This window comes from Arvicanthis niloticus, chromosome 1 (genome assembly GCF_011762505.2).
Source record: "Arvicanthis niloticus isolate mArvNil1 chromosome 1, mArvNil1.pat.X, whole genome shotgun sequence".
Classification (NCBI taxonomy): Eukaryota; Metazoa; Chordata; class Mammalia; order Rodentia; family Muridae; genus Arvicanthis; species Arvicanthis niloticus.
In genome coordinates, this window is record NC_047658.1 from 99,700,869 (window position 1) to 99,726,874 (window position 26,006).

General features: G+C 40.2%; 1 protein-coding gene across 9 annotated transcripts in view; it reads right to left on the reverse strand.

Moving 5' to 3' along the window:
* Eef1akmt2 (EEF1A lysine methyltransferase 2) overlaps positions 1-26,006 on the reverse strand; it is a 73,935-nt gene that overhangs the window by 29,235 nt on the left and 18,694 nt on the right. For 2 of the 9 annotated variants that reach the window (XM_034523757.2, XM_034523768.2), the window contains exons 5-6: positions 23,496-23,712; positions 18,456-18,874 (exon numbers count right to left, since the gene is read on the reverse strand). In XM_034523757.2, the coding sequence (XP_034379648.1) occupies positions 18,756-18,874; positions 23,496-23,712 (336 nt within the window). In that variant the 3' untranslated portion in view covers positions 18,456-18,755. Of the gene's footprint in view, positions 1-7,849; positions 8,405-12,807; positions 16,469-18,455; positions 18,875-23,495; positions 23,713-26,006 lie in introns of those variants that run through there. The other 7 variants (XR_004608791.2, XR_013103491.1, XR_004608792.2 and 4 more) reach the window with 7 other exon arrangements.

Genomic DNA, 26,006 nt, shown 5'->3' on the forward strand with positions numbered 1-26,006 from the left:
AGGCTCAGGAGTGCTTCCACACCCCGTGGGTCTTGTTGAGAGTCTCACACCAGCCTGCATCTATTGGGCTACAGCCTTGGGGACAGCATTATACCAGCACTGGGAAAGAATCCGATTCTTTGTATAGTGCAAGAAGGGAAAGAGAGAGAGGAAGAGTCAAATGTTGGCCTGCCACCCCATCCTGGGGTCAAACAGGCTGTTTACTAACACGATTTGCTGTCACCCGCCTGAGAGTGATACAGTGGAATGCCTCCGAGGTTTGCTCTCCTTTCCATCATGTCCTAGCAAGATCTGGCCACACTGCTCCCATCCCCCAAGCAAAAGGCAGCTTCCCCTCCAGCCCCCACAGCAGGAGAGAGACCAGTTAAAAGAGTGGGGGTGCCTGTCACACTTCTCTGTAACCCCTGACGTGATGTGAAAGTCTACAAGGTAGACCCTTTGAAATGCAAAATCTTGCCGAGTCCTTCAACTGTGTTTTTATTTTCTCGGGTTCCTAAGGCTGCTTGCAGACCCACCCAGCAGCACTTTCCCTCTCAATCAATTGGCATTTAACGACGACCGTGGGGGGAGGTAGGGGGAAGACGACCAAGGACATCTCTATTTTTTTTTTTTTCAGAAAAGCTCAAGTGTCTCCATTCACTTAGGGGTAGGGGGACAACTTTGTTCTTGGCTCCAGCCTCCTAGCACCCCCTCCAAAACACCCTGAAGCCAAATCTCTCCCATTTTATTCACAACGCATTAATTTCTGCTCAGAACCTCAGAGCATTTTCATAGACGAGAATACAGATTCCCTCTGACCCAGTTCCTTAAGATTAAGACAGACACCATCAAAATCATAACCCAAACGTACAAAGGCCAAACGTTCGTGCAAAACCACATGCACTAGAGGTCTACGCTAAGTCAACCCAGTTACCTTTAAAACAATGTTGTTTGGCAAGGAAAATGACTTCACCATATGAAGAACCCTAGGGAATGGAAACGGCTTTTGAATATAGACTTTTCAGTGGCGTGGTCGTTAATCATGTTAATGTAAACTGTACTAAAACAAAAATTTTCTAAGCAAGTCTGGGGCACATCAGCATATCTAAGCCTCCGGGTTTGTTTCCAAAGTTCACAATCCCAGCGCGCAATGAAGCTACTGTTAATGGGGTCAGCTATTACTAAGCAGTTCCCAACCCTGGAGAATAATAAAGGTGATGGAGTGTATAGGAAAAAAAAAAAACCTTCATAAAGTTAGGCAGGAAACAAACAGAAAGTAATCAGAGGAGACGAAGCACACGAGTTTTGGGAAAGGGTATTCACTGAACAAGTGGAAACACAAGCTCCTGTGGGACAATGTTTAAGAAGAAGAGCCCTCAGCATTTCTGGCAGCACCCAAGTCCCTGGGCTGTTCTGTTTCACAGCGTGGAGAGCAGGGCAGCAGCTGGACGAAGAGAGAAGAGGAGGAACGGAGCCCAGCAGAGCTAAGTGGCTGAGCCCAGCCAGACCCAGCCATGTGCTTCGTGTTGGCAACAAACCGGTTCTTTCGAGAGAGGAGGAGTCTGACAAAAAGGACAGCTGCAGCAAAGCAAAAGCAGAGAGGCAATAACCTCGAGAAAGCCCCGAGATTGGGGTTATCCCCATAAGTTAAAACAAAAAACAAACCACCTTTGGGGTTCGAAGAACTACTTAATCTATTAACACTCCCTCCCCTCATCGCAGGATCAATTAAACAGAGTCTGTCCACATCTGGTTTCCATCTAAAACCAAAACTTGTCCTATCAGCATATTACATAACAAATTATGCCTGCAGGTTCCCTTTATTACACATCAGAGAGGTGTGCACGGTGCCGGTGGTTGTGCTGATCTGAGTGTTTATTTCAGTGTATTTTTTTTCCCATCATGGGCGCAAACAAGTTTTCCAGACTGTGCATGATTTAACCCTAGAAAGTCTCATGCCTGAATGACACATCAGCTGGGACAGAGGACCCAGCCCTCAACCCTCAATGCCAGCTGAAGAGGAGTGGCTGAGAAGGGTGTGCATTTTAAAGAGCTCTGCGGGCACCAGATTGCTCCACAGTGTCCCCTGCTGACAGAATTTAAACATAGCTCCTGAAGGGGGAGGAGAACTAGCTTTTGCTGAGTTTCCATCATGGGTCAAACACCAGTTCAAGGAACTCCTTAAAACAAACAACTTCTACAGAACTATGGGATGGAGATGCTAGGGGTTGCCGACTAACAAGGGGCAAAGAAAGACTAAGAGAGAGGAACAGAGGAAGAGAGGGAGGGGGAGAAGGGATGGTTAGGGTAGATAGAGAAGGAAAGAGAGGAGACAGGAAGGGGGGAGGAGGGAGAGAGCGGGCAAGTACCCAGGAAGGGCTTCCTGTAAGCTGTCAGTTGAGTGGCTCCTCTGTGAGGACCCTGAAGTGTCTGTCTAAACCCTTTCCATGACAGACCTACTGCACTGAAAACAAAGGGGAGAGGCTGATTAGAATCATTATCAATCAAAACAGTGAACCTATCCCATCTTCAACAACATAAAGTCCACGTCTGCAGCCACGACAAAGCCAGCTTTTCCAGAATGCTTGCTTTGATGTTAAAATGAAATGTACATCACACTCTTCTAAGGGGGTGGGGGAGACAAGTCCTTGAGGAGAGCTATTTCGAACTGGTCCCAAGAGCATCTTGTTCCCTATGTGGACAATTGGGAGAAAACCGTAGGCATTTCCCAAGCCTCTTAGATTTCTTGACTACCGCAGCATCCAGAAACTGGATCAACAAACCCCTGGGTCTACAACTACAAACTATAAACCTTATGACTCAAACCTTCTTTCTCTAAAAGGGGCCTATCACCTGGAACAAGTTTTCTGCTAATCTAGCGCACAGTATAGGGGGGTGGGGGGAGGGGGAATCTACAAACCTTCGACTCACTGTCAGAACTGTAACTGAGATAAATCCCTGTTAAGTGAACAAATTAAAATGAAACCAAAACCTGGCCCAGTCAGGATTGTGAGCTTCACGAGTGGGCAGACTCCATTCTTTCCCCGGGGCCCCAAATCGAGTCACATCATTCAAAATGAGAATCCAGGATTCAGCAAGGAGGGATTCCCCCTTCCAGGAAGGCGTGGAGACTGCTGGGAACACATATGCTAACATGTCATTTGGAGGTCTGCTAATATGTTGAAGGAGCACAAGACATTTGCCTGGCTTCCTGGGCCAATAAACAATGTCATTCCAACTCTTGAAGCAGTCAACAGAAAACAGTCCCTTTTCTCCACCGTCCAATAATTTAACAAACATTTGTTCCTGTTGAACCACCACCAGCCTAGCTCCATCTGCACCAACTCCTGCGAGACAAGGAGGGCGGCAGCGGCTGCACAAATGGGGCCAGGACCTGAATGCAACCCACGACAGGGGCCCTTTCCCAACACCAGAGTCCTGATTCTACCGTCTGGAAAACTCAAGAGTGTGGCCTATAGGAGGCAGAATCCCATTCACCAAATGCTGCAAAGAGTGTTTCTTTGTTCGCCATGGTACTAAGTACAGTACGTGTTAATGAACCCGGCGGTCAGAAGGAACAAGCCTGGCATCTGGGGGCGTCAGAAGGCGAGGGTCCAGAGCAAGCCTGCCCACGCAATTCCAGGCCCTTGTCCCACACACCCCCAAGCACTGTTCCCCTAGTCTGGGGAGTGAATGAGAAGCTTGTGTATGTGTGTGTGTGTGTGTGTGGGGGTGATCTAGAAAACACTTAAGTCAACTCAAACCACCCTCTTCGGATTCTGGGTTTCCAAGTCTCTTTCGTCCCGGTTCCACCAAGAGAAATCTTTAGCTGGGAAACTGACTCCCACCGGCTCGCAAATCAAGGATTGGCAGAAAGAAAAAAAAAAAAAAAAATGTGACTAGGCTAGTATCCTGTGACGGACGGCCCTCTTCGCCATGTGCAAAAACCACGCCGGCATAGGCGACCCCCCACTCCTTAAGCCCTGGCTGCGGCCACGCCGCCTGCTTCCCCTCCCGAGGCAGAGCGCCCTCTCACCCTCATCGATACCGCGCGGGTCAGTCAGGCAGCCTTGGAGTCGTCCCTGCGCGCCCGCATCCCAGGGGTGGCGGGTGTAAACTTCCGTGAACAAAAGAGTTGTCTGCAAACGATGCGGAACTTTGGGGCTCAGCGCCTCCGCTGCTGCCACAAGCCAGGGCTCAAGTTGAGCCTCAAAGAAGGAGGCTGCTTGGGACGCAGCCGTCTCCGCGGCCGTCCGCCGGGCCGGCGGAGCGCAGACTTTTCTGCAGCGCTAGGTGTGCTCTTCCCCCCGCCAGCGCGCTGACAAGTCTCACGCCTGCACCAGGGCGAGCAAGAGTCGGCGCCGGCAGAAACCACCCAATCGGCCGCCTAACAAGGAGACAGGGAGAAAGAAAGCCAGCAGCATTAAGGAAGGAAAGAGCGAGCGCAGCGCACACGAGCTCAGCTTCCCCCGCCGGCGCCGGGGAGCTCGCACCGACCCTGCTCCGGACCAGCCCCCTGGCGCGGTTCCCCGGTCGGGTAGCTTACTGTGCGCGCCGGACGCGGGCCGTCGCTGCTAGCGCTCGCCAAGTCGTCCGGGCTGCCCGCCCGCGTCCGCCGTGCGCACGCTCTCCTGCCGGCGCCGAGCGCTTTGTACCGAGCGACTCCCGGGGAGGAGGAAATCGACTTGTCACTTCCTGAACTGTTTGCAACTCGTCCCTTTAACCGACCTCGTCCAGGCCGCCAGTGCCCGTCGTCGCCGCCGGGCCGCCCGACCGCGGCTGCGTGAACTCGGTGGCGCTGTGCGGGCGGCGTCGCGGCCGGGGCGCCCGGCGTGCCGCTACGAGGTGCAGTGCGCGCAGCCGCCGGTGGGCGGGGAGTTGGGGGGGGTCACAGCGCGCCTCCGTCAGGACTGCCGGGTGTCCAGTGAACCCGCACCGCGCACCCCTCACGCCTGGAGGCCGGGACCTGGGGAAGTAGCACCGCACAAGTCTGGATTGAAACTCAGGCCTCGTGGGCTTCAGATGGCCAGCTTCCGGGTTTGGCTTCGCAGTTTAAAAGAATTTGTGGCGAACAAGACCGCAAAGAGGGGGCGGGCCCTGGAGCGGCCACACTTTAGGATAATAAAGCACTGTTCCTGACTCTTGAGTCCAATCGAAATTGAGGAATATGTACTTCAGATGCCACATCCAAAATACATGCAACTGGGGAAGGAAGGATTTGTGGTTGCTAAGCAGAGAGGCAGGGCATGTTTAGTTCTGTAACTTAGGATGTTGACTTAAGTGCAGGAATGTAACCCTGATAGAATAAGCAGAGTATTTTCATTGTGCAGCTCACCTGGGGGAGGGGACAATGTTCCTTGTGAAACGAGGTCCTAGATTTCCCATCACTCCTTCCTGCTGATGTGTGTTATTAACCTTATCCAAAGAGAGATTTTTTTCAAGAGTTCTGTTTTTTTTTTTTTTTTTTTAAGTCCCTATGCCTGTTTTGCATTCCCCTTTGCCAAAAAAACAAAACACCTCATTACTTTACATGGATTGTGTCTGCACCATTTGAATGGTTCTATTCATAAATCAGGAAACTTTTTCTGTTGCTTCGAGGAACATTTAATTGGTTTTAATCCAATGTTGCAATTCTAGTATCAAAACAGAAATGAACAATTAACTTTTTGAGTTTGTGTGCACTTGGGAAACTATTAGATTTCATGGCTATTGCTGAAATATTTCAGTTTGTCACCACATTGGACTTATTCTTTTCAGAAAAACATGAGCTAACATATTTCACACTAACTATAGCTCATTCCAGAGGTTCTGCCATAAAATTAAGATGCTCATCAGAAGAAAGAATGTCTGTTCACCTCAGAGAGATGATGTGAACAAAAATAGTCAACTCACTCTAAGAAGGCCAAGTGTGCTAATACACAGAATACAAAGATGCTGATATCCATAATACATTACTTCCTTTTAAGAAACGTGTTAAGGACCATTTTTTAAAAAGGAATAAGAACCACATGTTCTGTCAAAAAAAAAAAAAAAAAAAAAAGGCACATGGGAAAAGCAGAGGCTACTAGAATACACTTAAGGTCATTTCCTGAAAGCCGCCTTATAGCACAGCACTACCACCTTACCTCCAAGCACTGTAAGAATAGAGTTTAATGCACTAACTTTTTTACTGGGAGACCTAGAGTGACTCCTGCTGGCAAACATTCCATTTATCCCTGCAATTACTAGTTCATCAGGTCAACTTAAAAAAATCAAGATGCCAGGGGTCCTATGCCTGGAAACAATTACTGCAACCATTATTCTTGTTGCTTTCCGAACCATGTTAGTCTCATGAAATTCCAAAGATGGGGGTTATAGGAGCTCCTCTGCTCTAACACCTCAGTTTCCAACCCTAAACAGCCTGTTTTTCTGGTTCTTAGCTTTTCTTTACCTTGCCTAGGACTAAAATTCCTGCTTAAGGAGCTGGCTAACCAACGAAGTTGTCTAAATCTGAATCTTCTAGATTAAAAAGACACACGTTAAGGCTTATGCCAGTCTTCCATAAATGTAATCACATCTTGGGTTTCTTAATGCTTAATGTGATGGCTCTTTATTATAAAAAGTCCTGTCCATTAGGTTGCTGCATTAAAGTTTTGTTTAGTTAAGAACAGACACAAACCCAGTCAACTGCATTTAAGATTAGGTAAGCAGCAACTGGGAAGAGGAAGGGGAACTCAACTGTCTATGTTTTGTTCGTGCCTAAATGGTTAACCAAATCAGAACCAGATTTAGAGCACAACCAGATACCTAAACACAAATTCACAGGCCAGTTCAGAAATAAATCCACAAATCTAAAAAACGACCACCTGTAATTCTGCCATTATCCTCAATAAATACTATCCTGATTTAGACCATGAAACACCCCGGAAAGTAGAAATTGCAGGTATTACTTAGTCTCTTACTCTAAGACCTGTATGAGACATGAGGATAAAGCAATACTGGTTCTTTTGGCTTTCCCCCCAAAAGAAAGCCTAGCAAATAGAAGGCTGCTTGTGTGTATGGTATTCATCAGTGTAGCCTTCACTGAGTATCACTGTTATAGCCCCCAGTTCCAAGCTTACAGCTCTTAAGCAACAGGAGACAATAAGGGTGTATTTTATTAAGAAAGGGTGTAACCAACTATAACTTGTATCAACAAGCTAATGAAGTGTTCACCTAAGCACATCTGTGGAGAGGAGGGTAAAGGTTGCTTTTGATATGCACTAAGGAGTGTCTAAAGCAGTTAGTGGGTGTTTTATTTCTATGCCTTTAGAACCAGATCAATGTGATGCTCAAACAACAAAGAGCTAAGCTTTGAGGTTTGAGTCAGTGCAAGCAAATGGTCAGTTTCACATCTATCTGTACCTATGTCTAAGAGCACTCCACTAAAATTATAAGAGAATAGCCATAGGAATTCATTTAGACTAACAAAGTGAACTAAACAAATGTCAGATGTGTTTGTTATACTGGGTCAACAGAGTATGCAGATGCTCGTGTACCAACCCTTTCATTCAGCTTCTAAAAGCCACCGTGCCTCTTTGTCACACTGTTGTATTAAAAGCCAGTCACTCACATTTCACACTGTTCTTTCTACATCTGAAAAGAGTTTTTTTTTTTTTTTTTTTTTTTTTCAAGCAAACCTTTTAAAGTTGCTTATAATAGATTATGGAAAGACAGACGTCACCAAATCCACCTGAAATGTTATCAAAGAGATTGGCTTATGAAAGCAAGTTGATAGTATATACTTCTTTGGAAAGTATGTAAACTTTGTGGTCAGAGTTAGAGGCCAAACCTCTGAGCCCATCATGGGGCAATTTTCATCTATAGATTTTAACTCAGAAAAGTATCTACAATTTTCCCCACATCTACAATAAATTACAACTAATAGCCCTACCTATTAAACATGTTATAATACATTAACCCTTTGGTTCTTTTCTGTGCTTTTATCAACCATGAAAATGACTTCCAAATCTAGAGCTATAACATATACATGCTAGATACATAAAGCAAAGGATATTTTAACCCACTTAGAAGCATTTTGATTCTGAAAAGAAAAAAATGTATTTTTTGATTCAAAATAAACCAAACTTATTTCCATTGAAAAATAACCACAGCAGTTAATTTAATGATTCTGAGCTCACTCCTTTGATATAGAATAAGAGTTGAAAGCAGCCTGGAGAGGAAATCTGCACATGAGAAGCAGTGACGCTTTGTAACTGAATGTCTAGCACCATTGAGGTATGAAAGCATGCCAGCTGGGACGGCATTGTGTACCACAAAGTGTGGGTTGTAAGCCTATGTCCTGAGCACAAACCCTGGTTTCCAAGTTGGCAGGTGCTGAAAACACAGCAAATGTCACGCTTGCAACTCATTGGACAGAAGACCTCTGGGTAAGGCAAGCTAAAGGCTAAAAAAAAAAAAAAAAAAAAAACAGAGTCAGAGTTAAAACTTGAAAACTCAAGTAATTTGATAGTAACTTTTTTTTTTTAAGTTCCTAATGGTTATTATTATTATGTGCTATAAGAAAGCACAGGGATGAAAAGCAGGCATTAAAGCTTATTCACAGTAAATAAAAAGAAAAATATGTAAGGAATTCAGTTACTAGAAAACTGACTAAACCAATCTTACTATTCTAATACTAAACTTCAAAAAATAAAACCTGGGGTGCTGGAGAGATAGATTACTCAGCAGCTTAGAGTACTTATTGTTATTGCAAAGGACCTGGGTTTGATACTCAGCATTTAATGGTGGCTCACACTATCCACTAGCTCCAATTCCAGCAGCTAAGATGCCCTCTTCTGGCCTCGACAGGCACCAAGCACACATGCAGAACAATATACACACATATAGGCAAAATATTCATACACATGGAAGTAAATAATTGTAAAAAAAATTAACAAAAGCAGACCTCTGATGTATTTGCAATGATGGCAACTGAAGTAGATGTTACTGTCACTACATACAACTAGTCATGTGTAACACCTTACCTGTAATACCGCACCAAAAACACAGCTAAAAACAGGGCACAGTATTGCCCTATGTTTAATTTAGAAAACATTTCAACTGTACTCCTGAACTATACTTACATTCTGATTTCAAGTTAAAAAAAAAAAAAAAAAAAAAAAAAAAAAACTTCAAGCCTTTTTCTGGTTCTTTAAAATTCATTTAGTATTTGTAATCCAGACCCACACTATTTTTTTCTCTGTTGAGTATCTGGCATACAAGTCACAGCCTCAAGGCAAACTTACTTTTAATTCACCCTTACCAATATGCTAAAAACTACTGTGATCCTTCCTATTCCACCCCCAAAAAGAAAATTTCCCTTTCATTAGAGAAGAATCAGGTATAGTTCATGACTTCACAGAGCTTAAATGTACGATCCAAATCCTGAATGCTTTGGATCTAAAGTATCAAGGGGGAAATGTTGTCTCTGGGTCTACTAGGAGCTGAAGCCCTGTGAGAGCACGGGCCTGGTGCAAGCTTGTGAAGCTCTTCACTCTCTTCAGCAGCTTGTCAATAGCCTATATCCAAAAGCTAAGGTATTTTATTTCAATTCATGCCTGGTTCTGTTTTTCTTCCCTGCAAGTTTTGTATGAGTTCTCCTGCAGCTATAGTGCAACCATACCTGAAGCATAAAGGGATAGCTATAGCTGTCAGGAGGGGATTGGCTTCAGAGGTAGGGTACTTGACCAGCATACATGAAATCCCCAGTATCAGGAGTACCAGGGGGGATACCTGATATGAATGAGAAGTTAGCTTCCTATTTTAAAGAATTAATTTATAAATGAGGGACAAAAATAAAAATTCTCAAAACTTGCTAAAAGCTAGGTTAGTCAATCATTGCTTTGTTAAACCATCTTGATCAATTTGTTCTAAACAGATCTTAGACTTTATCAAAATTTCTTTAAAATGGAACAAATACTTTTAGACATGGTAGCAATTACCTATAATTTCACTACATAAAGAATGATGCAGCCAGGACTAGTGAGGCTCAGGAAATAAATAAAATAAAGGTTCAAAGGCAACAAAAGCTACACAGGCCTGTAATCCCAGAACTAGGAAGGCAGAGGCAGGAGGCTCTTTGTTGAGCTTGAGGCCAGTCTAATCTACATAGTGAATTCTAAGCAGTCAGAACTACATAGTATGACTCTGGGGGGCTGAGGGAGGGATGACTAAAAAGATCTGAAATTTCCTGGGATCAATGAGTAAAAGCATCAGGGCTTGGGTCTAACAGTTCGACAGTCATGCTAGGCACTCTGAAGATACTCACTTAACCATCAATGAGAAGGCTGAAGACATGTTTTTTAGACTAGCATAAACAAGTGGCTCACTATACTTCCATACACTCTACTGTCAACTGTAGCATAAACTAAGAACAAATTGGATAAACTACTATTACTCAACATCAAATAATATAAATGGCAGTTAACTTATGGCAGAGAAAGAAATGTGACTCAAATCAAAGAAATCAAACCTGGATGATACAAATAGAAACTAGCTATAACACGCCAGTCTACTGCTTCTTAACTAACCAGTAACATCCAAGTCCAACTCCATTCTCATTAGACCCAGGGCTACTGAGTCACTGCTCCGTGATCTTGTGTCCCTGTCTGATATATCTTGGAACCATGCCTTGGCTCAGATCTAATGAAGAAAAGTGCACAGTAATCATGCCCATTTGTTTTCATTTCAAATATATCCTAACATTTTTACCACCACATCTACATTTCTTACCATTTATTACTATTTAAAAGATTATGCTCTCAATCTGAAAAGGGTTCTTCTATGCACACACTGAAACACAGGAAATTATCTGAAACTCCAGTGTCATGGTATCTATTCTTCATTCCTTTACTAATGTAAAAAGGTGCTTCAGCACCAGTCCAAGTTAGACTAAGGAAGTTAGACTAAAATCACAGCGTGATTTTTAAAGATGGTTTGAAAGGCCTACCTGTTCCAGATGCTCTCTCTTACTCCACAATACTCATTTAATCACTCCCTACAATACAAATGCCTTTCAATGCAACTGAATATATATTAGCTTGAACAATGCACCTATTAGCTCCAATGGAGAGGAAGGTTCTTGAAGGAAAGTATTTATCTGGCACTAAGGTACTTGCCATGTATCTCTCCAATATTCATAGCCCTGTCGGGTAAGGGTCCACACCTGATTCTCTCTCCATCTATCGACCTGCTTCAAAGACAGAAAGGAAAGCAGCCTTAACAAGTATTCTGTCAGGTCATTTAGTGTCTTTAACAAAGTTCAGTTCCTGAGCTGAGATGGGGCTCAGTGGCAGAGTGTTTGTCTTACATGAACACTGCCTAGGGTTTATGCCACAGCACCACCAAAACAAAAAGACAAAACAGAACAAAAAAGAAACCCTTTTTCATCAGCAGGATAAGCAGTTACAGGGCAAACTGACAGGCTGCCAAGGCAAGGGCACAAAAGCACAGACCCACCAATTAGACTCAAGCAGTCTCTTCCATACACAAGAGAAACATCTCAAAGCCTTAGACTAACAAAATGGGTCAGCTGGGAGTATTCTGTTGCATGTATTTGAGGAACAGAAGAATCAGAAGAAGATTCTTTAGAATATCACAATGGTTTGTTTGACCTCGTCTTAATCTTATCTTTCTACATGTAAGATAGAAACAGACTAAACAAAAGATGTAAATTCCTGATTTATTGGTCAAGTCATCTCTATGGCCAAATAAATATAAACTGAATAATCAAACACATATCAGAAACCATCAGTCACCAAGTACAAGTTTTTTTCAGATTAAAAAATACTCATTTACTTCAAATATTTTATTACAAGTACATATATACCTTTTTAATATACAGATACCTTAGTTAAAAAGCCATCAAATTACCCAACAGCTGACACTTAACAAATGGGGTGTGTAATATCCTCATATATATTAAAAACCTATTTGTTAGGCTTTGTTCATTAAATCTCAATTTTCAGGGATTTTTGCTGGTTCCTTTCCCCAAACCATACATTGAAGCCCTAAGACCCAATGCAATAGTATTTGTAGATGAAGCCTTTATGAAATAACCAAGGTTAGGAAAGGTTACAGGATCAGTGCCCTCACATAGAGGCTCCTGAGAGTCTGTGTGTGTTCTCTTTTGCCTTCCCTTGCCCAACACACACAAAGAAATCATGTAAACACACAAATGGCAGTCACCTAAAAGCTAAAGAACAAGGCTACAAAATAAAACATGCTTGGGGACAGACATGGTAATGGAAGTGGGCAAAGGTGTCTGCTACCAAGCCTGGTAATCTGAATCCAATCTTAGGAAACCACAAGGTAGAAGGAAAGAACTAAGCTTACAAGTTCTTTCTGACCTCATCGCACACATAACAAATAAATGTAAAAAAAAGAATAGTGATCATGATATCCTACCAACACTTTGGTCCTGGAATTTCAGCTTCCTGAACTCCAAGAAAAAAAAAAATGCCTGCCGTTTTATGCCACCCAGTTTACAGTATTATGGAATCTGAGCTTCATGGGTAGGAAGAAAGTTTGCTTCAGTGCAAAAAGGTTCCTGACATCAACCCTGGTAAGATGAGTTTGATCTCTGGGGCCTACATGGTGGTTGAGACAGAACTAACTCCTAAGAGTTATCCTGGCTTCCACACACTTGCCACACACATCTATGCCAACATGTATATACACATACATGTATGTGCATGTACCAAATAAACAATCCAGGACCTTAAACATGCCAGATAAGAATTCTACCAATAAGTCCCCTTAAACAATCTACAATTATTCAATGAAAGGAACCAAGACAAGCCAACTAAATTTCAAGTTCAAAAATTGCCTATTTCATTTATTGCAAATCATTAATCAAACAGAATTAACAAAATCTCTTCGGTTTGTGTAGCATCTTTACCATAGGAACATCCTATAGGAGCCTCACTAATGACAAACCTTTGAAAAGACAGCTTACTTCAAAGTGAGATAAGATACTTGGAGTTTGGTCTTTTAGTTTAATCTAGTTAATTCCTTTTAAAATAAACAATAACCGTAATAACTGGCACAACTGTAAGTCATTGTGGGACTTCATTTTACTTCCTGAGAAAACTATATTATCAATTATTTGACCTCCATGGAATCCAGAGCTTTCCTTCTAAGCCTGCTGTGGTCTGTGAGCAGACAAACACATCAAAACTGTGTTTTATTCTAATCTTCTTAACAATAACGACTATTACTATCACTCACTTACCAACATAAAAGCAGGCTCACTGAAACCCTCAGATGTTCCATTTGTAAATCACACAGGATATAAGTTATCCCTCACAACTCTAGATTCCTACCAAAGCTTGTGCATGACTCTAAGTCGGCTGAGGTAGTCTATTAAATACCATTCTATAATTTCCCCCATTCAAACTCCAGTGAAGCTTCTACAGAAGACACAGAAGGAAACCCCTTGCTTCAGTGCATCTAAATCTATTTCCTCAGCAAATCAACAGATCAAGGGCTAGCTGCTGTCACAGAAGGCAGGCGGATATGGAATATAAACTGCTCTTTCCTCCACTCTTCCCCCTTGTGTCCTGCCTCTCCAAGTTCCATGGTTGGAAATCATCCTAACTTTTTTTTTTTTTTTTTTTTTTTTTTTTGCCAGGATATACTAAAATTAGATGGGAACAAAGGCCTGACATTTTCATATTAGCAAGGGGGTTAGGAAGCAAATTCGAACTTGAAGCACCCACACTCATCTACATTTAGCCTCTTCCTCATGAGTCTTTCCTTTCTAAAATATCAAAAAAGGAACCAGCAGGAACCAGCCCAGTTTCTACTGTGCTACTGTCCCTGACAGCAAACTACTCCAACCACAGTGCACCAGGGAAGACCCCTAGTCAACTGGAGTATTACATATTTCTTTCTAAACTACTCTGGTATTATCTAGTATATATAATTGCTGAATTATGTGTCAATGCTTATGGTTTTGGGGAAATGAAGAGATTAGTCTCACTTTTTAAAAAGGAGCTTCCAGACACCATACAAAATAAGGACCAATCACTGAAATATTTATCATTTACTAATACAGTAATAACAACATGCAAAAATATTAACATTTAAACTATAACAGAGGGGCTAAAAGAGTGGCTCAGCAGTTAAAAGCACTTGCAGCTCTTCCAGAGATTTGGTTCCAAGCTCACAACTGCCTGCAACTCCAATTCCAGGAAATTGAATACTCTCTTTTGACCTACATGGGCACTCCCTCCCCCAAATGGCATATTTTTTACAGAGACACACAAATAAAAAATTAAAAGTTGATTTTTAAAATGTGCCATTTCTTCAGGAAAACAAGAAGATAGTTTCCTTTTAAAAAAATGAAAACTGTAGATTTGGGAAGGGGGATGGGGAAGGCGCTGGCACATAGGGTTAGAGCTTGCTCTAGGAAGCCAGGCAGTAATTTACCAACACTTTAAGATACAATGGATTACTTGGTCTTCAGTCCTTCTCACAACAGTATCAGCATGACAAAAGCTCATTCTACCAGCTCATGCATCCCATTTTTCTGAAGTCCTACTGCACAAAGGCAGAATAATGATACACTCATGCCTTCAGAATTATTCCTGTCTTTTTAATTTGGCTTCCCTGGACCTAAGCTACAAGTCCATACAGTTATAGCTTGAAATTCCAAGAGAAGCCTTTTTAATGATTAGTCTAACTCACTGTGTTATAAAGATTTTTAGAACTTGCTAAGTACCCACTCAAGTACTCTTTCTTTCCTGGTTACCAGAGTCCATCTTGACATGTATGCTGGAAATGAATGATCTTTCAACAACACTCCAGGGATTGTGCTAAGGTCATATTCAATCATTCATTAGACTTGGTACCCGGTGCTTTTCAGAGTTCCATTGTAGAGCTGGTTTTATTCAGCATTTATGTAGCCTGTGGGCTTGGGTATTTGTCTGCTTAATGTTGAGTTTCATTTCTATAGCCCTAACATAGGAATCCATCAATTGACCAAAGAATGTCAAACTATTCCTTTACTTTCTAACAAATTGCATGGTGTGTATGAAGAATAAATTAGCATTAATTTTCTTCCACTAACTGTTAATAAGACATGTTCCTAAATTCTCCCTTCATGTAAAAACATCTCTGTTTCCTGTCTAACCAAAAGAAATGATATGGATTTTCTAATTTTTCCCCTAGTATGCCTTAAGTATACAGTGTTCCTTGTTTCCCACAATCAAGCTCTAGGTTGTAGCAGTCTTCTTCCAGTAAAATATACTGGACAAGACTCCTTTCAGAGGCCGTCCATACCCCTACAATTACCTGGAGTGGTTACTACTGTACAACACAAGACACTTGGTCTCTTGCCCTGAAAGCTGAGCAGTTTCTGCAGCAGATAAATCTTAGTTCACAGAGGCAAAACTAGGAAGTCAAAACTCAGGTCTCTCTCCCCTAGAGACAAACTGATTATTCATGTTTGTCCTTATTTTCAATATAGGCTACTAGATAGAGGAAAAAGTCTGACACATTAATGTACATGCATGCATGCACAGACACACACACTGGATAAAATAAAACTGCATAGGTTTGACCTGGGTGTGATTCCGGGTGGGCTCTGCAGACCCCCTGTAGACCTGAGCCTCCCACAGACACCACCTGCCCTGCTGCAGCAGCATCACCAGGAAAGGCCTCAGTTCTCGTTTGCATTTCAAACAAGTTTCCTCAAATTGTCTTTTAACTAAATTAAAGTACAATTCCAGCTTCTCAGCTACAGAGCACAGTCGTCATTACATCACGTGTTGTCCTTTTTTGTAATTGTGTCATTTCATTCATGTGCCCACATATTTTAAGAGTTAACAATATTAAGCCTTAAAGTATTTGTAGTTTAATTAATTAACTTAAAAATATTTAATAACCAGGCTTTTAGCTGTTTGGTATTATTTGAAAATACTAATTTCTTGTTAGCATTTTCAGACTTTCTATTTGTTTTGATTTCAATCCTTAAAGGGCTGGCTTCTACAAAGATTAAAGTGCTGAGAATAAATGACAAGTCTTTTGTTTTGATTTTTAAACCTTATCAACAGCTCCACAAAAACCTCTACCTTTGCAAAATGAACAAATATGTCCCATATTGGAGGGTTCAAATCAACTTCAACAGACATATCCCAAGCTAACTGAGAGTTACAAGCAGGTTCATACAGAAAGTGATTTGCTGGGTTGGTACTTAGTCACACTTGAAACTTACCCACTCAAAACTCTAAGAGTACTTACCTTATTCGGGCTGGGTGTGGTGCCACAGGTCTGTATCCCAGCACCTGATCAGGGAGGCAGAGGCAGGCAGAGCTCTGGGTTCAAATCTCTGTGTCTACATAGTGAGTTACAAGGCATCCAGGACTAAGCAGAAGTCTTCCTTTGGCCTCCCTGTGTATACCTATACACTTGCATGTATATGTTCATACACTCTAAAAGGATCCTGTGTCCCATAAAGCACAATTTTCTGAAAAGTGTAAATTGTATATATTTTAAAAATAATTTCTCATTTTTTTCATGTTAAAATAAAAGCTATTCCAAGTTCATTATTTTTGCTCAAAGTCCATGTAATTATCTCCAGATCAAATGACAAGTGGTAGCCTTAATGGTCACGCTGATCTAAGTTTGTCTTCCTCTGTTCCTCAAAGCAGAAAACTGTAATGCTAGACTAAGCTAAATTACTAAAAAAGTATTTACCATTAAGAAAAAAAAGTTTGTTTTGAAAACCAATAGGCCCAAAAAGCTGAAAATCATCAAAAGTCATACAACTTTTAAGGATTTATCTTTACATTATGTATGCAGGTGTTTTTCTTACATGCATGTCTGTGTACTACATGCCTATCTGGTGCCAAAGAGGCCAGAAGAGAGGGCACTGGACCCCTTACAAACTAGAGTGACAGATGATGTGAACCACATTCAGGTCCTCTTGCAGGAGCAGCAAGTGCTCTTGACTGCTGAGCCATCTCTCCATTTCCCCAAAAGTTATATAATTTGAGAAAAAAAAAAAAAAAAAAACCTCAATTTAAGATTCCAATACTAAAATACTGTCCCAAACACAGTTTTACTAAATATTAGATATTTATATAAGATACAGTTTATCTTTTCAAATATATAAACATTCTCCAGATAAGCTCCCAGATAGACAACCGTTGCCTCTACATGCCTGGAAGTTCATAAAACTAACAACCTCCTTCCACAGAAAGATGTGTGTGCATGGATGTATATGTGTAGAAGCCAGAGGTCTTCCAGTATCTTTCTCAATTGCTTTCAACTTTATTTTTTGAGACAGGATCCCTGAATGAACCTGGAGCCAACTGACTCAGAAGCAGACTACCTGACCATCAAACTTCAGGGGTCCTTCTGTCCCTGCCTCATGAGCACTGAGCTCTAAATGGATATTGCTACGCAGAGCCTTTTACATAGGTACTAGGGATCTGAACTCAGGTCTGCATGCTTATATGGCAATTTCCCCCAGCTTTCTGTCCCACCCCACACCACAGCTCCTCCTTCTACTTCACCCTCCTGAGTGTAAAATTACAATGTGTCATGCCTTACTTAAAATTCAGTTCCTGCTAAAGAAAAGTCTTTCAAAACAAATAGATGATAAGGAATAATAATGGATGTCATGAGACTCAGTTGTTTTCAAAGTCCACAGAGTAGACTAGACAGTTAGTTTAGTGATCATCAATGACAAAGGGTTATAGAGCTCCCAGAGGTAAGTGCTCACCTAAACTGTATATGTAGCCCTGGACTTACAGGCACTACACAACAGAGATTTGTAGAGGTACTGTTAGAAGAAGAATGGCTCTAGAGTCAGACAGACCCAATCTTGGCTCTATCTGATATTATTTGACCTTGCAAAAGTGTCTTCTCTCTCAGCTGCAGCTCTCCTATACATAAACTAATATATATATACATAATATATTATTTTATATACATAATATTATGTATATACATATATTATTTTATATATCTTTAATCTTAGCACTAAGGAGGCAGAGGCAGGTGGACCTCTGAGAATTCTAGGCCAAATGGGGCTCATAGTAAGACATTATCTCTAATTAAATTAATAAATGTATGTCGGGCGGTGGTGGCGCGCGCCTTTAATCCCAGCACTTGGGAGGCAGAGGCAGGCGGATTTCTGAGTTTGAGGCCAGCCTGGTCTACAGAGTGAGTTCCAGGACAGCCAGGGCTATACAGAGAAACCCTGTCTCAAAATAAATTAATTAATTGATTAATTAATTAATGTATGTAATCAATTTCTCTGATTTTGTCTAATACACATGACAATCAGAGAGCCCAGCTATAAACCCAAAATGGCATTGTTTATCATACATCATATTCTATTCATGCATGAAAAAAGTTTAACTATTCTGGCCTTGAAACAGTTTGGTCAAGTCTTCATAAATAGCCATATTCAACTGTATCAAAGCACAAAAAACAAAAACAGACGCTTTCTATAAATTCATTTACTGCTTTGAAGCTTTCAACTGATTAACAGCTACAGAAAACTGTCATAAATCACAATAAAAATATTTATATTTCAAATACAAAAGAAAAATCTTAAATTAGTTGATATCTAAATATTGATTCCCATGCTTATGGCTTCTCATCAACCCATTATCCATATTTAGTCTGTGCAGCCTGGGTACTTACTAAGCAATATTTGCACTTACTAAGCCTGGGTACTTACTAAGCACTATTTGCACTTGCTTCTTCTGTATTGGGTTTACTTTGCAGCTTCTTCTAGAAAGCTAACTGACTTTGTCCAAGGAAGTCTCCTTTTTTTGAAAAACCAAAGCTGCTACAGAGTTTCCAGATCTACCTCCAAAGCTGAACTTGGGTGTTGGCAACTCTTCGAAAAGTTCAAATCCTATAAAACAAAATTAAAATATCTGTGTTAGAGATAGTTGTACTAACAATGTTCTTTCAAATCCTTTCGCCGGGCAGTGGTGGCGCACGCCTTTAATCCCAGCACTTGGGAGGCAGAAGCAGGTGGATTTCTGAGTTCAAGGCCAGCCTGATCTACAGAGTGAGTTCCAGGACAGCCAGGGCTACACAGAGAAACCCTGTCTCTGGAAAAAACAAAACAAAACAAAACAAAACAAAAACAAAAAAAGCTAAACAAATCCTTTCTAAACTTAATTTTGCATTTTTTTCCAGATTACCCCCCATTTTTTTTTAAATGAAGAGGAAACAAAAAGGACCAAACACAACGGGCAGGAAAGTCTTTTCCTCATTTCCTGTAGTCCTGCTTGCCATTACCTCCCCTCCATCTCCCTTAGTCTACTTCACTATCTCCTTGGTAGGAAGCAGCTGTGATACACTGAATTACTGTCACATGCCAGCACTGCTCCTTATGTGGCTTTACATGTAGGAACTCAATCACATCAGAAATATAAAGGCATATAATACAGAAAGGTTAAATTACTTAGAATAAAAGTGCTGTTGTAAATAATGAGAAAGTTCTATAGGACAGAGTTCTGACAGTTCTATTACAATATAGATGAAGCTGCTAAACTGCACACTTAATCGCTATCTATTTATAGGTTTAGTTGTATCTGGGTTTTCTAAGATGGGACTCACATTCACAGCAGACATTCACTGTATACTTCTTATATACCTAAAAATGACCTCCTGATCCTCCTAACACGTACTACGATTAAAGGCACACACTGCCGTGTCTAGTCTCAATTGTACAATTAAAAATGGTTACAAGAGTAAAAAAAAAATCTATGAGTGTTTTATCACAATTTTTAGAAAAGAAGATTAAACTACTAACTCGCTTGAAAGAAAAAAACCTTCAAAACACAGCATGCTTTAAAAAAACAAACAAACAAACAAAAAAAAAAAAAAAAAAAAAAAAAAAAACTCACTTGGAACCCAATATACTAGTAGGTGTAGGTCTCAGCCTTCCCATCTCTAAGAGCTAACTTTCTCAAGGAAGCTTCTCCATGATCCAAATTCTATACAAAGATGGTAGATAGCAAAGCTTCCAGGTAACTTTGTAAAGATTCAAATACAACAACTTTTGTCTCCCTAAACTATAAAAATATATATATCAGCAGGTAAAGCAGTGGTTCTTAACCTGTGGGTCACAACCCCTTTGAGAGGGGGTTGGATGATCCTTTCACAGGAGTCATCTAAGACCATCTGCACATCAGATACTTACATTACAATTCATAACAGTAGTAAAATTACAGTTATGAAGTGGCAACAAAAATAATCTTATGTTTGGGAGTCACCACAACATGGGAACTATATTAAAGGGTTGCAGCATTAGGAAGGTTGAGAACGGCTGAGGTAAAAGCTTTTGCTGCATCTTTGCTTCAATCCCGGAAGCCTACATCAAAGTGGAAGGAGAGAAGAGACTACTAAATTGTCTTCTCATTACACACAAGCCATGGCAATTGCACCCCACACATATGCATGCAATCACATACGCACACACACTTCGGGTTTTTTTTTTTTTTTTTTGTTAGTTTGTTTGTTTATTTTTTTTCTGAGACAGGTTTTCTCTGTGAATCCCTGGCTATCCAGGAACTCGATAGGTAGACCGGGCTAGCCTTGAACTCACAGATCCACAGATCCACCTGCTTCTGCGCCTGCCCCCTTCCCCCACCCCCCCCCACCCACCCCCACCCCCGGTCTCTCTGCCCCTTTGCCCCTCTGCCCCTACCTGCGAATGCTGGGATTAAAGGCAGGCACCACTGCCACCACCACCTGACATGATTTTTTTTTTCATTAAAAATAAATGAGGGAAGCAGGGCAGTGGTGGTCCACAGCTTTAATCCCAGCACTTGGGAGGTAGAAGCAGGCAGCTTTCTGAGTTCCAGCCATGGCTACACAGGGAAACCTTGTCTCAAAAACAAAACACAAACTCATCAGGGTATTTCAGTGGTAGAACATTTGCCTCCTATGTATGAGGCTTGAATCTGGAATAAATAAAACAAAGCTGAAAGGTCATTAAACAAATACCATAAAAACATTTACATTGTATGAAAAGGACTACCAAGGAAAACTGCACAATCCATCTCAAGTATGGAAAAAACAAAAACAAAGACCCTTAAAAAGACTGGCGAAACGAGGCACATGAACTCAGAGACACTGCAGCAGCACACACATAGGCCCTCAACAGGTTCAAGCCAGTCTCAACACTGAGAGGCTGAAGTAGACACAGGTTCCACATAAGAAGCTATCTGCAGTTGATACCCACTGGCAAAGAAAAACTCAGTTATCACCAATAGACTGTCAATGGACTTCAGGACAAGCCCCATGCCCAGGAGCAGCTGGCCAACACAAAACATACTCAACAGGATTTTGGTAGAGATTTTTGTTGTTGTTATTTTTGTTTTGTTTTGTTTTGACTTGATTTTGGTTTGGTTTTTCATGTAACCTTCGCTGTTTTGAAACCGACTCTGTAGACTAAGCTGGCCTTGAACTCAGAAATCTGTCAGCTCTGCCTTTGGAGTGCTGTAATCAAATGCCTATGTCACCACTGCCTGGCAACTTTTTGTCTTATGCTCTGTTTAAGCATTTTTTTTTTATTTCTATTTTTATTTTCGTAGGGATTTTTGCTGTTTGTTTTGTTGTTGTATGTTGCTTGATGTTTTTTGACTTCTGGGTTTTATTTTGGTTTTGTTTGTTTTTAAAGAAAAAAAATACAAAGTTGAATGGATAAGGTGGTGAGGAGAACCTATGAGAAGTTAGTGGAGAGGAGGAAGCATGATCAAAATACATAGTATGAAAAAAATTTTTTTCAATTAAAAAAGAAAGACTGGTGAGGTAAGTTTCATTCTGAGCCAATGGACTGTGGCAGCCAATCTAAGCAGCGAACAAGGAGGCCTTCAGCAGGCTCTGCAGCAGAGCGCTCCAGTGCTGTCCTACATCTAAGTCCAAGCACCATTTTCTAAGTAAATCAATCCTTAAAACTCATTAATGCTATGTAATTGTTTCTTTAACACCTTCTATTATAACATTTTCCTTATTTTAATTCTCTAGTTCTAAAACTGAATATAATATAAAGAGTTTACTCAACATTTCTCAGACACATTCACATTTTAAAGTGCAGTATTCCAGGGTAAAGCCTGTTCCTCATTACCAAAGACAGACAAATGTGTTTCTGTCTACTGGTTCCAGGGGTAAAAGAGAACACCTGTATTTAAGAACCAAGAAAGGAGCTTGTTCTACACTGCAGAACTCTTGAGCATGTAGTAAAACTGTCAAGCTTCGTAAAGAAGGAAGGACTATTGCTAGAACCGAACAGTTCTAAGAGAAACAAAGGTAACATGTAAGATAATAAAATGAACGACAAAATAAAAGACAGTAAATCACACACAATTCTTTTTTTCTAAAAGTAACAGTAACGAAGTCAAAAGCTCATATTTTCAAAATAAACACTTCAGGTTTCCCATTATAAAACCTACCAAGGCACAGGATATGTCCTTCTACCTAGTACTTTAATACTAAAAAAAGGATAAGATCTAAGATAGGCACATTCAATATGATGCAACATGGTTACAGAAAACAGTGTGCAGGAAGCTCTGTCGAGGTAGCTAATCTCTCATCGGCTTGTGACAGGGATCAAATGTAACCAAATATTTAGTCTAGAATCATTTACTTAATACTTCATCCCCCAAATTCCTTCCATTCCTCTATAAAATAATTAGTACTAACCCTGAAAATGACTCTAAGGAAAAGGCAAACAAATACCAAAAGAAACTTCAAAATACTTTCCCAGGAATGCCTGTGTGCTACATGAATAAACTGGAAGGTAAAATACTTCTTAAAGTGTCCAAGGAAGAGTCTGCGAAAACTCCAAATGCTCTCTGTATAAATACAGACTCTCAGTGCTCACAAGACCCCTTATTAGTAGTAGAGTCCTAATTACCTTTGGCTAATGAGACAGAAAGAGTCCTACCTGGCATTAAAAAAAAAAGTCGGGGGGACTTCCTCAAGAACCAGTATGTAGAACCCCATTTCATTTCTGTGCAATGTTATAAATAATTGCTCCATATATACTGGAAACAAAAAGACAAATCCTAAATACTTAAATGACCCCTAAAGCAAACCATATAAACTATATATAAAATTAAAACATTGGTCATGTACTTCCATTTGTATGATTATAGATTCACAAAAAAATTAGTGCACTGAAGTCAGAAGCACAGCACATCTGCTCCAAGTCTCTGGACAGCAGATCATAAAGCTTAAATAAAAGATTGCATTGCTTAAATAAAGAGCTTGATCTTTACAAGCTCATAAATTTTAGTACTTAACTGCCAGGATTTCTGGGAAAAATGTTAAAAAGGCCTCTGGATCCCAACCAATTTACTTTTCTGTGCTTTGTATACACAGTTCAAAGATATTACCAAGGTCATTAACACAGAAGAAAAGCAGGCAATTCCCACAACCAGAAATGTAAAATACTGTCCCCACAGAGAAGGTAAGCACGAGTATAAAAACCGAAGGAAGCACACATTCAAAACGGTTACCTTCACTGAACGCATCTAGCAATTCTGCCTTGGTCCAATTACATGAGGTTATTAGAAAAAAGCCTTTTCCTTCCAACACCCTGGAGAGAGACATCACATATTGCTTCCTCTTCTCAACTGCATTGTCAGGATTAAGACTTATGGCATCGTAAGTCCCTTTGTCAACACAAACATGAAATCCAGACAGCTTTGTGGAAAGATTCAAAAAGTCTTCTACCTATATTAAAAATGAGTGTCCATATGAGAACAATTAACACAATTTTATATAACTTAAGTGACAACATGTAGAAGTTTAGAGATAAAAGGGTCCATTATGATGGCACTTTACATATAATAAACATATTTTCAACTTTATAGCTAACTTTTATGTGCTTTATTCCTAGATCATTAAAGCCAAAATTAGAAGAGAGGTTGATAGTGTTTCCTGGACATTTCAAATCTCTACAAATTTGGAAACAAATCAAAGCTAGAAATACTGGCTCAAAAGCCCAGTTTATGAAAGTTGTTTCTTATGAAAATATCCAACATATTTATCAAAATGACAAAATTTACTTGGAACCCAAGTCATTGGAAAAAAAGATTTATAGCTTATACTACCACTTGAGTGGCCTAAAGTAAATAAAAAATTATCAAAAGTTCCTTTGTTTTGATTTAGCAGCTCACAAAGCTACTAATGGATATAACAAGAAACATGAAGCTTAAGAAATTAAGGGACTATTTAAACTATGATTATTTAACTCAATAAGTGTCTTGCACTTTAGCTTTTAATAATTTATCAGCATTCTGCTTTTAATAACCTAATACAACTGCAATATTTGAACTTGAGATGTGCCTCTATTTTATAATACAAAAATTTACCAATAAATTGAATTCTAAAATACTTTAAAAAAATCAATCAATTAGCCAACCATCATTCATATAATTTTAGTAAGGTAAGTAACTATCTAAAATAATTCCCCTAAAATGGATACTATGTATTGGTATTGAGCTTCTTCTTTTGGTGACAGGGTCTCACACATGTAGCCCAGGCTTTCCTAGATCTACTAAAATTACAGGTTAGTTCATAAAATTAAATTTTATTAACTAAAATTAATTTAGTTAATAAATTAACTAAAATTACTAAAATTAACACACTACACTTGACAAGTACTTCTATTAGAAGATGGGATATTCCGCTCTCCATATCCAAAGTGTAGAGTTCATTACATTTGAATCAAAACAAAGACTACATGAAGAGCTTACTCAGTGGGAACATATTCATCCTAAACACCTGTACAAAACATTCTTATATTCCAAAGGTACTTCATGACACTTGTACTTACTAAATATAGGATATAGCAGTAAAAGAGTAAAGAAATCTGTGTTAGAATATAGTAACCTTGTGTTTTATACAGGGAGAGATAAACAACAAACAAGCTGCTATTGTTTAAGAGCATCTTCCAGAATACACACATTGGAAACCTAAACACAGACATTAATGGTATTAGGGAGAGATCATTGGAAGGTGATTGAGTCATGAAGTCTCTCTCCTCATGAACAGATGAATGAGCTAATAAAAACTTTGTTATAAAGGAAAACTTTCACTGACTTACTTGTTCTGCTATGACACAGGAAGAAAGCCCCTTATCACATCATCTAAGAATCCTAGACTTTTCAGCCACTAGAACTGTGGACTTACATACTCACACCCAACCATATGCACACACTCACATGTACCCACATGCACACACTCACATGTACCCACATACACATACTCACATGCACACATTCACATGTACACACTCACATGCATCCACATGTACACACTCATACAGAGACATACTTTTTCAAACTTTCAGACTCAGTGGGTAAAAGCTTTTGTCACCAAACTAGACAATCTGAGTGAATTTCTAGGACTGACATGATAGTTAAAACTAACTTCCTCAAGTGTCCTCTGACCTGCACAAGCTTTCGAGAGTGCATCCACACACCACACAAAATAACGGATGAATGTAATAAGATAGCAATACTATTTCAGATAGAGCTAGCAGGAAGGCTCAGCAGGGAAGCCTGAAAGCCTAAGTGCTAGCCCTGGGATCCATATGATGAAAGGAGAGAAGCACTGCAGTAAGTTAATCTCTGATCTCAATTCATGAACACATGTATGTCCACACAAGTACACACACAAAAATAATGCAATTTAAATTTTAAAAAACAGGGGCCGGAGAGATGGCCCAGTGGTTAAGAGCACTGGCTGCTCTTCCAGAGGTCCTGGGTTCAATTTCCAGCACCCACATGGCAGCTCACAAATGTCTGTAACACCAGTTTCAAAGGATCTGACACCCTTACACAGACACACATGCAAGCAAAGCATCAATGCACATAAAATAAAAATAAATTATTAAAAAATTTTAAATAAATTACAACCATTTAACAATGGTATATCACAAAATATCTCTTTAAAAGTATTGCAGATACAGTGCTATTAAGAAAGCAAAAATGGGGTCTGGAAATAAGCCATTGGCTGCTCTT